The sequence below is a fragment of the Convolutriloba macropyga genome, chromosome 5 (assembly GCF_964194025.1).
Source record: "Convolutriloba macropyga chromosome 5, txConMacr16.3, whole genome shotgun sequence".
NCBI lineage: Eukaryota > Metazoa > Xenacoelomorpha > Acoela > Convolutidae > Convolutriloba > Convolutriloba macropyga.
The window spans coordinates 37,952,855-37,966,394 of NC_134472.1; the positions used below are offsets into that span (position 1 = coordinate 37,952,855).

The 13,540-nt window shown below is 35.8% G+C and overlaps 1 protein-coding gene across 1 annotated transcript in view; it reads right to left on the bottom strand.

Moving 5' to 3' along the window:
* Positions 1 to 1,077: 1,077 nt before the first annotated feature.
* The window catches only part of LOC142339377 (uncharacterized), a 40,581-nt gene continuing 28,118 nt past the window's right edge, over positions 1,078 to 13,540 (bottom strand). The window contains exons 6-9 of the mRNA XM_075389386.1: positions 5,351 to 5,523; positions 4,763 to 5,052; positions 4,084 to 4,238; positions 1,078 to 1,821 (exon numbers count right to left, since the gene is read on the bottom strand). Of these exons, the coding sequence (XP_075245501.1) occupies positions 1,204 to 1,821; positions 4,084 to 4,238; positions 4,763 to 5,052; positions 5,351 to 5,523 (1,236 nt within the window). The 3' untranslated portion in view covers positions 1,078 to 1,203. The remainder of the gene's footprint in view (positions 1,822 to 4,083; positions 4,239 to 4,762; positions 5,053 to 5,350; positions 5,524 to 13,540) is intronic.

Genomic DNA, 13,540 nt, shown 5'->3' on the forward strand with positions numbered 1-13,540 from the left:
TTGCGCTACCCCTGCAGGACTGGCTTCGTCAGTGAAGAAAAGCACGGCCACCTAGGGGGCAGGCTTTGCCCTGTGTCAGGTGGTGTCTTGAACTGCTTGTTACCTCCTCTGGGGGGGGGGGGGGGGGCTTGCGTGGAAAAGATCCAAAATTGTCTTGAACTGCTTGTCGTGATGGTTTCCCTGCAGGGGTGATGCCGTCGTAGTCGTGGTTTTTAAGTCTCGGGGTGTGCTCATGCCCCCTCTTGTTTTCAAAAAAAAATTAAATTAAATTTAGGTTTTTATGTCCTTTTAATCACGGCGGATTGTCGCCAAAACATGTTTTAAAATATTTTTTCTAGTCAATTCTTTTATTATCAGAGCACGTCTAAGTTTCAAGTTGCTGGACAAAAGAGTCAAAGTTTTTGTTGCAATTTTGGCGATTTCTTGGTTCCGTCGCCACCTCATCCAACATTGGCAACAGCCAGCTTCCACGCCTGCTGAAACTTTGGAGTTTTATATTTTTAATAGTGGATTCTGCCTGCTGTGTCCACAACTTCTGCGTGCTTTATAAATTAACAGGAGGAATTCAAATTCAATTCGACCTCACTTCCATATCCAGGTGCAGTTGAATCCGTAGATAATTTTCCTGTGCTAGCAAAAATCTCGTAATATTTTTGAATACAGACAGATAATGTACTGAGCTCAACTTCTAATGTACTGAGCTTTGTGCTCAACTTCTATCTAGCCAGCCAATATTCATCATTTGATAGAGCTGCATATTAGAAATGTCATGATGCGTATGAGCTTGCTCATTTCAATTACTTAGTTAATTGTACTTGTCGTTTCTCGTCCTTATTTTTTATTTACTTGGTTCAATTACTCCCTTTGCTTAGTACAACACAACATTTCAAAGGGCGCTGGAGAAGGCTCATGAAAGAACACAATGGCCTTACGCTTTTCTTTTGAAGTAAAGGAAAAAGCCGAAGGTTTCCACTATTTTTTATTGATAAACTAAGCAAGCCCTCATTGATTTGGCTTGAGTTCTTAAGTGAGCTAGATATTTCGAATGCAAGAACACAGTCTAGACTCGTAAAAACAACAGTGCAAAGTTTCAAATAAACAAGACCATGAAATCTGATAAACAAATTCATTCGTAGACAAACAAAATATAAAACTAAATCTATTAAAGGACGCCAATGAGTAGTTATTCAGTTCCGTTTATTATTACTCAACAGTTTCAGATTTCATCTGCTTTTTGGACACAGGAGATTCTCCAGATTCAACCGAGGACATTGCAGCTGTTCGTTTCGACCGTCTTAGGGGACTTGCAGGATTGTTCACGGCTGATTGGGAATCGGAAGATTCATGGCCACCATCTTCGTTTGCAATGAGGGAAACTTCTTCGATTTCAGATTGCACTATTTCTATTGTTGTCACTCCTTCAACTTCAACGTCCAGAATAACTTCGGGAACTTCTTCGATTGTTTCCAACAGACCTGTTTCCGTTTTCAGATCAACATTTTGAAGCTTCATCTCACTTGGTTCCGTCGCCACCTCATCCAATTGAAATGTCTCCACAAGTTTGTTCTCTTGCAATGAATTGTCAATTGAATTCTGCGTGGCCTCTTGTTCTTTCTCGGATACCTCAACTTCGCATATTTCGTCAAAGCTCGGTAATGTGTCCTTCGCGTCTATAGCTCCCGTATCACTGCACCCAATATCAGCTATCTTGTGCTCTTCAGATTCTGTGCTCACTGTAGTCATTTCTGGTTGTGGATGTTCCTTTCCTTCAATCGACTTCTCATTATTCCGTTGATCTTCAGGGATATACTCTCCGAATCGCTAAACGAATCAAAATTACTATTCTCAATTAATTCAATGAATCCGGTTTTCCGCCTTTGACATCAAAGGAAACAAACAAACATACCCGGCAGATTGCCGGAAAATAGCCGCCGTTGATTCCAATAAGCATGACTGGGATTGAAAGAATAGAAGATATTGAAAAAAAAATTTTGTACGAAAACATTTTTTAAGTCCAATTTATTTTGATGGCATTTCGTAGTTGAACATAACGTACTTCTGTTTCTTAGAGAGAGGTTACAGGGGCTACTATCAATACCAATAAGCAATAGAGATGGTAACTAAGACTTATAGAAACGACGTTCAAATAGTGGGCATCTAAAATTGGGCTTTATGGGTTTATCCCGTTTCTACTTCTGACTTCAATTTTTTCTACTGACTCTGTTCATTTTGAATTGCTTTGCTGAGCAACTGATGTTCAAAATCACTTCTAGCCGAATGAGAGAAGAGAGAAACTAGCCTAGAGAAGTCAAAAAGATATCACGCAAAATGTTAAAGCGGCAAAATGAGGTACAGCGAAACATTTTTTTATTCGACGAAGTAAAAAACATAGCAGGACAAGTCCTGACGTACAATTCAAAGAATTTTCAATGACTAAACAGAAAACTAGACCTTGAACGGACTATGAATGGATTGGGAAAACCACTTTAAAAAATCCGATCCAAAAAACAGAAAAAACAGTAAAAATCAAAGTGAAATTGCCGCATGTGAACAAAAAACCACTAGCGAGAAAGCGAATATTTGTTCAAACACCGTATTCTCACTCTACTTTAATATTAGAGCAAATAATTTCACGCCGCAAAACCCCTCCTTTTTTTGCTCCACTTCCTGTTTCGGCGTGACCAAAATCACTACTCCAATTTGACTTCAAAAATCATGAAAATGTGTGAACAGATCATAAAAAAAACATAGCCGGAAGAATTCCGGAAACGACTCGAAGTGAAAATCCATTTAAACGCCATCCAACTACTCATCAAACAAAACGTGCCTTCACTAATTTATGATTATCTTGAAACAATGTCACGAAACGAAAAAGTAAAAACAATAAACTCAAATCTGTTAAAATATAAAAAATCTGATCAAATTTTGTTATAAATTGAGATCTCGAGAAACTATCTCTGCCAAAATAACTTCATCAAAACAACTAGTACTTACAAAAACCACTGATGTGAATTTTGAGAAAATACTTTAGGCTAAATTATGAAAAAAAGCTCCTATAAACAACTTTCACTGAAAAACTGGTAAGTTACTAAATTTTTTTAGTATTTCAAACAACATAAAAATCCAAAGAAAAATTCTCTTCAGCCAAAAGGGTATCCAGATGCTCGCAAAACAATAGGCAAGTCATAATAGGCAAAGAAACTTAGCTAAAAACAGAAAAATGAAAAACTGCAAAAAAATTAAGAAAAATAGTTCCAATTTTCGCCATTTTTTGTCATATTTCTCAACAAAAAAATGATTCTTACCCACAAAACTGTAACCGATTGCTATCATAATATTGCTCAAGTAGAAGGGGTTTCTTCAATACCCATTTGAGCCAGTAAAACAAAATAATCGTCAAAAAAACGCAAAAATTAGCCCGAAAATCAGCAAAATACATTAAAAACCTCCGAATTATCATAAAATTCATATGCATTTCCAGAAACCTTCAAACCACTACCGAAACCAGCCTAAAATTAAAACAAAATCATAACCAAACCTCTTAACGAAAATAAATGAAAAAAACTGCTTTAAAATGCCGCACGTGAACAAAAAAATTTCGCTCGCTTAGAGAAAATTTTTTCACACATCAATTTCTCGCTCTCTCAAAAACAGCGGTATGAACAAAAACCACTCTCTTTTCGCTCCGCTCTTCACTTTTGTTCAGCACCAAAATCACTCCAAACTTTTTCACGCGTTTCATTTCCCGCTTCAAAAATCACTCCAATAAAATTGATTAAAAAAAAGGACTTCTCCAATACTCCTCTTCGAGTCGTAAAAAAGACAGCGCCCCAATACAATTCAAATTCTTTGAATTGTAAAAAAAATAGGAGCGCTATAATAGCCGGCTGAGAAGATGAGGGCGGCTATTAAAAAATAAGTGGTTGCAGAAAAGCCCAATTAAATGTTTGCCGCATCTTTTCGAAAACAAGAATGCTCAATACAAAAAAATGCATATACTATCAAAAGACCAAATAGTTCTTCGCTAGAAAGACGATCTGCAGTATTTTTTCTGATAAAAACAGCGTAACTTTTGTGGCTTACTGCAATTCGAGCATTTCTCAACAGCTGCACTTCAGTTTGTAGAGAATCGATTTCAAAGTTCAGACGATCCATGACCAACTTGCTGGCATCTGCGATGGGAGTTCCGTTCTTCTGCACATAAGACAGCACTGTACTCTTTGTCACACTCAATTTACCTATTAATATGGAAAAGAGTTTACATCTTGTACTATACACACTGAAAAAGTTAAAGGTAAAAAGTTAACCTGAAAAAGCACCTTAACTTTCCTGAAACGTCTAAGGAATTTTGGCCTACCCTAACTTACCTGAAATTTACCTAAACTTGAATTTACCTTGACTATATTATGGTAAATTTACCTGACCTTTTTAGTGTGTATCGGGCAATTTTCAAACTTTTTACCCACAAGAGATATCTAACCATAGCGCAGCTCTCAGAGTGATTGCTTTCCTTCGAAGGCTCGTTCCAGCTCGAGAGGCTATACTTTTCGAGAGGATATTAGAGGCAGGCATATCAGAACTTATGCATCATCAAAGTTTAATCACACGCTCCACCTTTTCACTATGCTAATTCCATCTCATCATATTGCACCACCATATCATAGTTTCATTTATGACAGTGTTCTCAAAGCATGAAAATGTAAAGCCAATTCAAAAGACGATGAGTTTTATAGTTTTGGATAGAATTGCACGAAGTACTCACAATTATCAAGAAACGTCTTCATCTCAGTCAAGTTGAAACAGCATTTGGACACTTTATTCGTATCACTCAAGGACAAGTTCACCAGTAGTTTGTGCCAACAATTAACACTGGACTTGGAGGCACAGCTACAGATGGACCTCTTGCTGGAGAGAACGACCACAGTGAATCGCTTGAGAAGGTTGTCCTCGTCTAGAACGGAGAATATCGAGGCTTCTAAGTGAGGCGGCGTCTTAAGAGCTATGATGGCTGGAACTACCAGTCTGTTGGCTAAGGCGTCAAAGTTACGGTATCTGAAACAAATCAATATCAAGCAAGACTAAATGAATTACCGCCTAGCTATAAACCAAAAGAGATCAAAGCTTAGAGGATATATAGATGCAGAGATAAAAACAATCACAGATTATGCAAAACACTTTTGCAAACGGAGTTCATCAGGATACAATTTGAGAATTGCTATTGCAGCGTTCAATCTCAATGGGCTTTGATCATAACAGATCAAAGATTAAGAGTTATCAGAGCTGATTATTTTTTTGGAAAATTTCGAGTACAGAACACAGAGCTACATTCACATATGTTACACCTTGGTACCTATTGACAATATCGATTGGCATTTGGGCAAGTGCGTTTTCTGATACAGTGTACTCCTCAACCGGGTAAGAATTCTGCAACACTGCAATTATGTGTGGACAACTTTTCATCTTCTCACCGGAGGGACAGACGTAGCACTTCACGCAGTTGTATTGCTTGATGAAGTAGGTTACCTACACACAATAGAAAGTAGATTACCTACACACAATAGAAAGTAGGTTACCTACACACAATAGAAAGTAGGTTACCTACACATAATTTAAGATTGATTAAACGCATATGCTCTACTCGCGATCACTCTACAAATGAGTGCTTGATAATTCAATATAATTGAAACGATTGATCAACACTTTTTGGCTCTAATTTTAGAAATACGCTTGATGCCAGAAAAAAATTCCGCCGGTCTGGTGTCATTTTCCCCCTGTTTTCAAAAATATTTCCAAAAATAGTGGTTACCGCATAAGCGAAAAAGCGTAAATAAATTGGGGCTTCGAGATATTCGAAGAAACATGGCCTGCACCTGTACGCAGGTGAGCGTAAAGTACGGATATTTTTACAGCCGCAATTATGTTTCTCTTTTGCTATAACTTGACAAAGTTAGGTCATCCTAATTTTGAAAAATTGTCCGCTAAATTGTCCGCTAAAAATTGTCATCCTAATTTCTTGCGTAAAGTTTCAAAACATACCAGGCAAATAGCTGCCATTGACACCCCTGTCATCAGGATTGAAACAAAGAATTTCGCGTGCAGTTTGTTAGATTCTGAAACTAAACTTAACTCGGCTTCTTAAGTGAAGGCTAATGATCTTCATACTTCTGCCAGCTAGCAACCGCTCTAATGAAGTTTGATAACTAATCCACTATGACTTAATGACCGGGCCTTATCGGATCAACCACTTTCTTTTGATTTTACGTATTTTGACCTTGACCGCATTCGCTAAATTGCGTAAATCAATGAGTGATATAATTTAAATTCTATTCAGTTGAAAAAGTGAGTGAACTACGCCAGAAGTCAAACGTTAAAGCCGTGACTTATGTAAACCTGAAACCAAGATCGAAAGAAAAAATGAATTGAAAAACATAAACGGCAAAATACCGGAAACGACTCAAAGTGTCTTGCAATATAAACTTTTAACTAGTTTTAATTAAATCAGAAATATCCCAGAAAAATGAAGCAACAAACCGAATATTAATTGCCTAATAAAACTAAGTGAAAAACTCAGACATGATTTAAAAATTGAAAAAAAAATTGCACGTTTTGTAAAAATAAATGCTAAAATTTGTGGTGTTGAAATCTTGAAAAACAATCCATTACATTTCGAAACTATACAGTAACCTATTGTCAAACCCTAGAGGAGTTTACTCGGCTCTTGAGGCTGAGGAACCTAAAAACTGACTTAAATTTTCCAAAAAATTGCGGGGTGTCTTCAACCTCCAAGAACAACCCTTCACACCATAAGCACTACCTAAACACACCGCTGGGCACTACCTATTTATCCTGTTTTTGAGTACGAAAAGTTAAAAGCGTCAGACGAAAAATCGGACGGGACTGTTATGGGATCAAAACTTCTCAAAATTACCGTTTTAATTTCCAACTTTACCAGCAGTTCCTAAACATAAACCGACTGCGTTCGGAAAATTGCTCTCGAATGACAAGCGGGGCAATTTAATTCAGGGGCTGTAGCCTAGATAATTTTCCTTTGTGGGTGCCAAAGGTAGGGTTCGACACCCAACCTCCTGAGTCCGATTCCATCACCTCGTCTGAGGTATTAACCACTCGCCTATTACGGCATTGTCATCGTCTATCTCAGAATCGGTTTTGTTTGAACAACTTTATTTCGGAGTGAGAGCAATTGAAATCACTCAAAAAATAAGACATGCGTGAAAAAATGACTTGAGAAGTCAAAGACTTTTCGACAAGAGAAGCGCAAAAACGATCACGCGAAAAATAGTTCCACTAGCTCATAAAGATCCATAAACTTGGAACATGGTAAAAATTTTCCGAAAATTTGAAAAAAAGTTCTTTAAAAAAATAAAAAATAAAATTGATGAAGCTGGAGTCATTAAAACATTGATTACCATTTCAATAACTCCAAAAACTATGCGATAGCGTACCGTCAAAACTTGGAGGAGGTCCCTAGGACCCTGGTGCCAGAAAAATGATTTTAAAAAAATCAAAAAGATCCAAAAAACTTGAAATTGCAAATATTTTTCAAATTGCAAATTTTAAAAACTTGAAAAACATTCCATTACATCTAGAAGCTATGCAGTAACCTATAATCATTTCTTAGAGGAGGTTAGGTGGCTCTCGAGGCTGGAGAGACTTAAGAAATGACAAAAAATTTCAAAATGCATAAAAAACTGCTAAAATTTGTGATATTAGTTGAAAAATAATCCATGGCCAAAACACCTTTTCTTGTAACTTATTATCAAACTCTGACGGAGAATTTCTCTTAGACTGAAAAACCGGAATAATGCAAATAAATGTAAAAAAAAATTGAAAAAAAATTGCACGTTTTGTAAAAATAAATGCTAAAATTTGTGGTGTTGAAATCTTGAAAAACATTTCATTACATTTCGAAACTATACAGTAACCTATTGTCAAACCCTAGAGGAGCTTACTCGGCTCTTGAGGCTGAGGAACCTAAAAACTGACTTAAATTTTCCAAAAAATTGCGGGGTGTCTTCAACCTCCAAGAACAACCCTTCACACCATAAGCACTACCTAAACACACCGCTGGGCACTACCTATTTATCCTGTTTTTGAGGACGAAAAGTTAAAAGCGTCAGACGAAAAATCGGTCAAGCGAAAAATCGCATTAAAAAAGACCGACAGGACTAATAAAGTTGGTATAAACTTCGTTTGAGAGCAATTAAAAACAAATATTAGACCAAACCCAGAATTAAAATCCTGTAGATATCAAACTGTATATTTGATTTAAAATTCATTTAAAAGGGACAACGAATTTCACTATATAATCCACAACCATTGCTTAAGCAGACTTTCATGATAATTATGAAAATGATTTTTAGAAATCAACAGTGAGGAATTTAGTTTTCAAAAAAACTAATTTTCAAAAACAGCTGATCATTAGACAGGGGAAATAAGTTATATCATATCACAACCAATAAAAAGCAAAGCCAGTCAGTTGTTTTCTCGTCAGAAAAAAATGTCTCGAATAACATTAAAAGTTCAAATATAACACGAGCCAGCAAAAAGCTGCGACTGAGATTCTCAACTTGATTCGCTTGAAACAGAAAACAAAAATTCAGCTTCCATTCTTTTAGGACTTGACATCAGTTATTGCACTACAAAAAATGGTAGGAAGAAATCTATAACTCAATTCAAACGAAACGGAGATTAAAGTACGTCAGAAGTCATATGTCAAATAGGGGCTGTGTATTATACAAAAAAATATCAACGAAAGGTAAAGCGGGGGGGGGGGGGGGACTAAGCAGGGGTCAAATTATTTGGATAAAGAACCGCCCTTCACAAAAATTGATAACTCCCCCGCCAGTTTCGGTCAATCGCATACGTACATACTAGTAAGGCTATCAGAGAGCAACTCAGCAACTTAATGCCCTTCAGGATTTACTCGTTTATTACATTTTTCAGGACAAAAATTTATTAAAAGGTCATATTTCCGAAGATGATTACAATCCAAAGATAATTGAGTTGATGGTCCAACATAATTACAATCCACAAAATTGAATTAATGACTTGACAATCAATATTTTTCCAGCAACATCTAACTATGACAGTCAGCAAAGTACAAGACCGTATATGCGGGAGAAACTAAAAAAGAAACTCTTTCAAAAATTTTCTCTTCCAAAAAACTAGTTTCATTTCTCAAACACAATCAATAAGAAGAAAGCTTTACTACAAATATTAACAATAGTTGTCCGTAGATTGATTAAAAAACAACAAACGCGCGGAAATCAATACCAGACAAAGCAAAAAGGGGGAAAACAGAAAATCAGCGAACATCACAATCATTTTTGAAAAAAGTGTCGTCAAAGACGAGAAAAACATGAAACTATATACCCTTAATCACCGCATTAAAAAACAATTTTTGAAGTAATAACATAAACAACGTACGTCGGGCAATTTGCTCTCAAGCGACTGGCAAGTGGTTGGCTTCCTCAGTAGCTAGCGGCAGTTGCAGGGCGAGTGCAGGGTTACGGGTGGAATGAGGTGGAGGGACGTAGTCAGGGGGATCGAGGGTAGGTTAGGTGCACGAGGAAAAGCTGCTTAAAAGAGGAGGGGGTCAAACTCTGACCCTGCCTTCACGCCATGAACGTATGTCTCCTTGATTGCTTCGATGAATAGCATACTTAGATACTAGTGAGCCGCAGGCTCTAAGAGAATTTAATGCCCTCCGGGCTTTACCTGTTATCCTGTTTTTGAGGACAAAAAGTCAAACGCATAAGACGAAAAATCGGTAGAGTGGAAAATTGCACAAAAACCACAGGACCAAAATAATCGCTACCTTTTTTGCTTGAGAGCAACCAAACATTTGCAGATCCAGTAGATGAAAAGGACAAGAATAACAAATGAAGGCGAAATTCGAAAACTCACCTAAAACCTCAAAACAAATGGCATTTAAGTCAATAAAAACATAAGGTAAAAGCTGAAGCCCGATAACTGACAAAAATACCCACATTAGAATGCCAATGAGAATTATTACTTAAGACAAAGCGGAAAGACAAGAAAAACAAAAAATGGCAAGACTAAAAAGCCACTATTTTTTTGAACAGCAATCGTTTAAAAGCCATAAGAACAACAGTTAGGAGCTCAAATTAAACAATAGAGTCAACCATACCTCATTAGCAATTGATGGACAACTAAAAAGGGCAAATCTCAAAATTATTCACAATTTTAAGAAATTCGCATTGAAAAACAATGCGTATTTGTGAGAAATTCGTTGTGAGACTTAGCTGTGAACTGAAGCAATTATTTAGATTAATTTAGACCTCATTAGCAACCGATGAAACCTTCTATTAATGAGACAGAGATACAGAGTACACCAAAAACAACTCACAAATTTGCTAATTTCTTTCAAAAACAAATAGTGAAAGAGTTTTCAAAAACACTAACTATGAGCTCAAATAATCAATTATAATCCCATATGCCTCATTAGCAAAAAAATGAGAACTCTCATTAATGAGATTAGGTCATTAAGCAACAAAAAGAACAAAACTGGGCAGCATAACTGACACTTTCTTGAATCCAGTTGTGACAAAGTAAAAACCATTAGATAAGACACAAAATTATTACATTGCTTCTATAACGACTAAAAAACCAATGCAACCAGTCATTAATGTGACTAAGAAACAGGTGAAAAATGGCAAAAAATATTTGCTTTCAAACCCAAAAAATTGTTCAAAGACCAATTTCTCACTCCATTGTAGATGTAAATAGGAAAAAATGCTTCGAACTTGCTCGCTTATTTGCTCCCTTTAATCTACTCCGGCGTAAAAAAAAGCGTGAAAGGTCTCAAAAAAAGAGCGCAAAGATACAATCCAAAACCGATTGGTCGTAAAAAAAAGATCACCTAAGTAATATCATTAGAGAATCTGCCGGTGACTATTGATAATGATTGATCTAAGAGTAAAGAATCAGTTTGAGCAGAAAGTGAAACGCCGTACATTAGAAACTGAAAACACAGGAAAATTTTGAGGAAAAGTTATCGTTGACGGTAAAGCCCAATTGTAGATTAAACTACTTGAAGCCCAAAATTAGATAACAAAACATAAACCGACTAATGTCGGAAGAATTGCTCTTGAACGACAGGCGAGGCAATTTAATTCAGGGGCTGTAGCCCAGATAAATTCTTTAAGGGTGCAAAAACAGTGTAACACGTCGGGATTCGAACCATTGACCTCCCACTCCCTTACCAGAAGCACTGTCCACTCGGCTATTAGGCCCATCTTCTTGCTATGCTGCAATCGATTTCATTTTAGCAACAAGCTTTACTTCGGAGTGAGAGCAATAGAGATCACTGAAAAATGGAAAACAAAAGCGTAAAAAAGTCACCTGAGAAGTCAAAGAAAGTTCTAGAAGCGGAAAATGGTCCAGCGAAAATTTTGCATAAAAAAGACCAACACGTTTATAATTATTGCTATGAACTTCGTTCAAGAGCAATTAAACAGACTAATCTTTGTAATAATTTTCAGACAACTCGCGAACAAAAACTACTCAAAAATAGATCAAATCAACCGAAATTGTGTGCTGAAATTTGGAATGCTTTAATTTTTGATACAAAAACCGCTAACGACGAATAACTCCTTCAAAAAGGGAAAAGACAATAAAAACAATCAAATTGGACAAAGCAGCTAAAAGACACTCTGATGCACACCAGTCAACCAATATGGCTGCTAAATTATTCATTGGAAACATAAATGACAGAGATGAGAGGGTGTTCAAGTCTATAGAAATTCAAAACTGCCCTTCATACAATGAATTTCACTTTCCTAAGCAGCTTTGGCGTAACTCTGGGAAATATTCGCCAAAGAGCCTGCAAAAGGCTCCAAGACAGTTACAGAGAGTCTTAATGCTATCGGGCTTTACCTAATTGTTTTGAGAAAATTCAAATTACTCGAGCAATATTCTAGAACAAAACGCCAAAACGGACAGAAAAACATTTTGCATAGAAAGACACACAATTACAATAATGACTTCAAACTCCGTTCGAAAGCAATAACAAAAAAAGGTAACAGAGTCATGTCCGGCTAACAGCTCAATGAGTTGGAATCAACAAAAAAATCTGAATTGAAAAGAGCGAGACGTCAAAGTCTTCGGGAAAAAAAGTCGATAATAGCTGCACTGCTTAATTGTCTATCAAATGAGGGAGATAGAACACTTTCAAAAAATCCTACATATTGATCATTTGATCATAAATTAAGAATTACTTTCAAATCAAAATCAGTTTGTGGAGTAAATATTGCATTGCCACATTAACGGGCCAATGAGACTCGCATTATAAAAACCACGAGACAAGACAAAAGCAAAAAAAATCAAATAAACAATTACATACAAAATTCAATGTCTTTTTTAAAAAAACTATAAAACAAAGTCAAAATAGAGTCAAATAAAAACTGATATCAACAAACAAGTTTTTTCTTCACTAATAAAAAAGTGAGATCAGTCCTTGACGAGACTCGGCAACAAGTAGATAAAAAAGAACAAGAACGACAAAGTTAAAAGCATACATTTCTGTTTTCTTGAAAACAAAAAATTTCCAATAATGAACAGCATTGGATATCAAATGAAAACTTTACATAGGTTTCTGTTCAATCAAACTGCAATATGAACACTTAGACACCTGTCTTCATTTCACAATATGTCGCACATCAACAAAAATAGACAAATTCAGACGAAAAAAAAATTCTATTACATTTTGACAGAACGCGGCTTCGAAGCCCTTAAAAATAATAATCTAGTCCGTAAAAAATCAGATATATTGAACTGCACCTTCTTTGAACACCAATAATGAGAAATATGATCTCTGAATAATGAGATTAGGTAAAAGGTAATTAAGAAAAGTAGAAAGTTAAGAAAACACATTTTTATTTTTAGAGAACAATTAAATTCAAAGAAAACATTAGCTAACAACTGAAATTAATAAAAAGTTTCTTTTAAGTTTCAAAAAACCATTGAGATCTGTTACTATTCAGAAAATGTCATTAGTCCACAAAAAGAACGCTAAAAAGCAAAATCAAAGTCCGAAGAGAAAATTATGCGCAAAAGCGCTATCGAAGCCATTAAAAAGCGATGAGCAACGCACAAAAAACATTCAATGTTTTCAATTGTTCTGTTTTCAACACCAATAATTTGATATTCGACCTGTAGTAAATGAGCCTAGGTAACAAGTAAACAACAAAAAACAGCAAAAAGCAAATTTAAAAAAAATCTGTACATGTTCCTTAAAACATTTGATTCCGAAGTTGTGAAGAGTTTAAGCTATCCACTGAATCAATAAACTGGTTCTTTTTTCATCCACAGTAATCCGGTAAAAAACCTGCAACTAAACAGTTTAACACAATTACAAAAGAAACAACAAATGAAGATAAAATAATATTTTTGAAATAAAACCTGTATTGAGGCCATTAAAACAAAACGCAATGCCATAAAAGCATTCGATATGATCAATTGTTATTTTTTTCAACACCAATAAATTGCTGTTCCAAAT